The sequence below is a fragment of the Corvus brachyrhynchos genome, unplaced genomic scaffold (assembly GCF_000691975.1).
Source record: "Corvus brachyrhynchos isolate BGI_N302 unplaced genomic scaffold, ASM69197v1 scaffold47, whole genome shotgun sequence".
In the NCBI taxonomy this organism is placed as follows: Eukaryota; Metazoa; Chordata; class Aves; order Passeriformes; family Corvidae; genus Corvus; species Corvus brachyrhynchos.
In genome coordinates this window covers 1,475,790-1,477,332 of record NW_008239292.1, presented here as the reverse complement: position 1 = coordinate 1,477,332, position 1,543 = coordinate 1,475,790, and the positions used below count along the sequence as shown (strand labels likewise).

Below are 1,543 nucleotides of genomic sequence, written 5' to 3'. Positions count from 1 at the left end.
GTGGTGTCCCGGGGGGTCTGGGGGTGTTCCTGGGGGTCCCTGGGGGTTTGGGGTGTCCCTGAGGGTGTCCCCATGGTCTGGGGGTGTCCCTGTGGATTTGGGGTGTTCCCAGGATGTCCCCAGGGTGTCCCCATGGTCCGGGGGTGTCCCTGGGGGTGTCCCCAGGGGTCTGGGGGTGTCCCCTGGGTGTCCCTGGGGGGTTGGGCTGTCCCCAGGGTGTCCCCATGATCTGAGGATGTCCCCAGGGGTCTGGGGGTGTCCCCAGGCTGTCCCCAGGGTGTCCCTGCATGTCTCAGGGTGTCCCCAGTGTGTCCCCAGGGTGTCCCCGATGTCCCCAGTGTGTCCCCAGAGTGTCCCAGTGTGTCCCCAGGGTGTCCCCGATGTCCCCAGGGTGTCCCCGGGGTGTCCCAGTGTGTCCCCAGGGTGTCCCCAATGTCCCCAGTGTGTCCCCAGAGTGTCCCAGGGTGTCCCCAGTGTGTCCCCAGGGTGTCCCCGATGTCCCCAGGGTGTCCCCAGGGTGTCCCCAATGTCCCCAGGCTGTCCCCAGAGTGTCCCCAGGGTGTCCCCAGGGTATCCCCAGGGTGTCCCCAGGCTGTCCCTGCAGTGTCCTACGGTGTCCCTGATGTCCCCCCCCTGTCCCCAGGGTGTCCCCAATGTCCCCAAGGTGTCCCCAGGTGTCCCCACGGTGTCCCCAGTGTGTCCCCAGGGTATCCCCAGGGTGTCCCCAGGCTGTCCCTGCAGTGTCCTACGGTGTCCCTGATGTCCCCCCCCTGTCCCCAGGGTGTCCCCAATGTCCCCAAGGTGTCCCCAGGTGTCCCCACGGTGTCCCCAGTGTGTCCCCAGGGTGTCCCTGATGTCCCCAGGGTGTCCCCAGGGCTGTCCCCGGCTGTCCCCAGGGTGTCCCCGAGGTCCCCAGAGTGTCTCAGCGTGTCCCAGGGTGTCCCTGCTGTCCCCACGATGTCCCCAGTGTGTCCCCAGGGTGTCCCTGATGTCCCCAGGGTGTCCCCAGGGTGTCCCCGATGACCCTAGGGTGTCCCAGGGTATCCCCGGCTGTCCCCAGAGTGTCCCCAAAGTGTCCCTGCAGTGTCCCCAAGCTGTCCCCAGGCTGTCCCCAGGCTGTCCCTGCAGTGTCCTACGGTGTCCCCGATGTCCCCAGGGTGTCCCCCGGGTGTCCCCAGGGTGTCCCAGGGTGTCCCCGATGTCCCCAGGGTGCCGACGTGCGCCAGGAGCTGCTGGCGCTGGGTCCGGAGCTGCCGGCGCTGCTGTGCCGCATCTTTTATCGGGGCCGGCGCCAGCGCCCTCGGGGAGGCCATCGAGCTGTACCAGGCCTGTGTGGCCTTCGTGTGTGACAGGTAGGGACAGACCCCGGGCGGCCCTGGCACCCCAAAACACCCCTGAGCCCCACAAACCAGCTCCTGTCCACACAAAATACCCCTAAACCCCCCAAAACCAGCTCCTATACCCCTAAACCCCCCAAAGCAGCCCTAATCCACACAAAATACCCCTAAAACCCCCAAACCAGCTCCTATCCCCCCAACACCCC

The 1,543-nt window shown here is 67.1% G+C and overlaps 1 protein-coding gene across 1 annotated transcript in view; it reads left to right on the top strand.

Moving 5' to 3' along the window:
- The first annotated feature begins 1,019 nt into the window (after positions 1-1,019).
- Positions 1,020-1,543, top strand: part of CDK5RAP3 (CDK5 regulatory subunit associated protein 3) — a 3,345-nt gene continuing 2,821 nt past the window's right edge. The window contains exons 1-2 of the mRNA XM_017740508.1: positions 1,020-1,030; positions 1,209-1,352. Coding sequence (XP_017595997.1) covers positions 1,020-1,030; positions 1,209-1,352 — 155 coding nt within the window. The remainder of the gene's footprint in view (positions 1,031-1,208; positions 1,353-1,543) is intronic.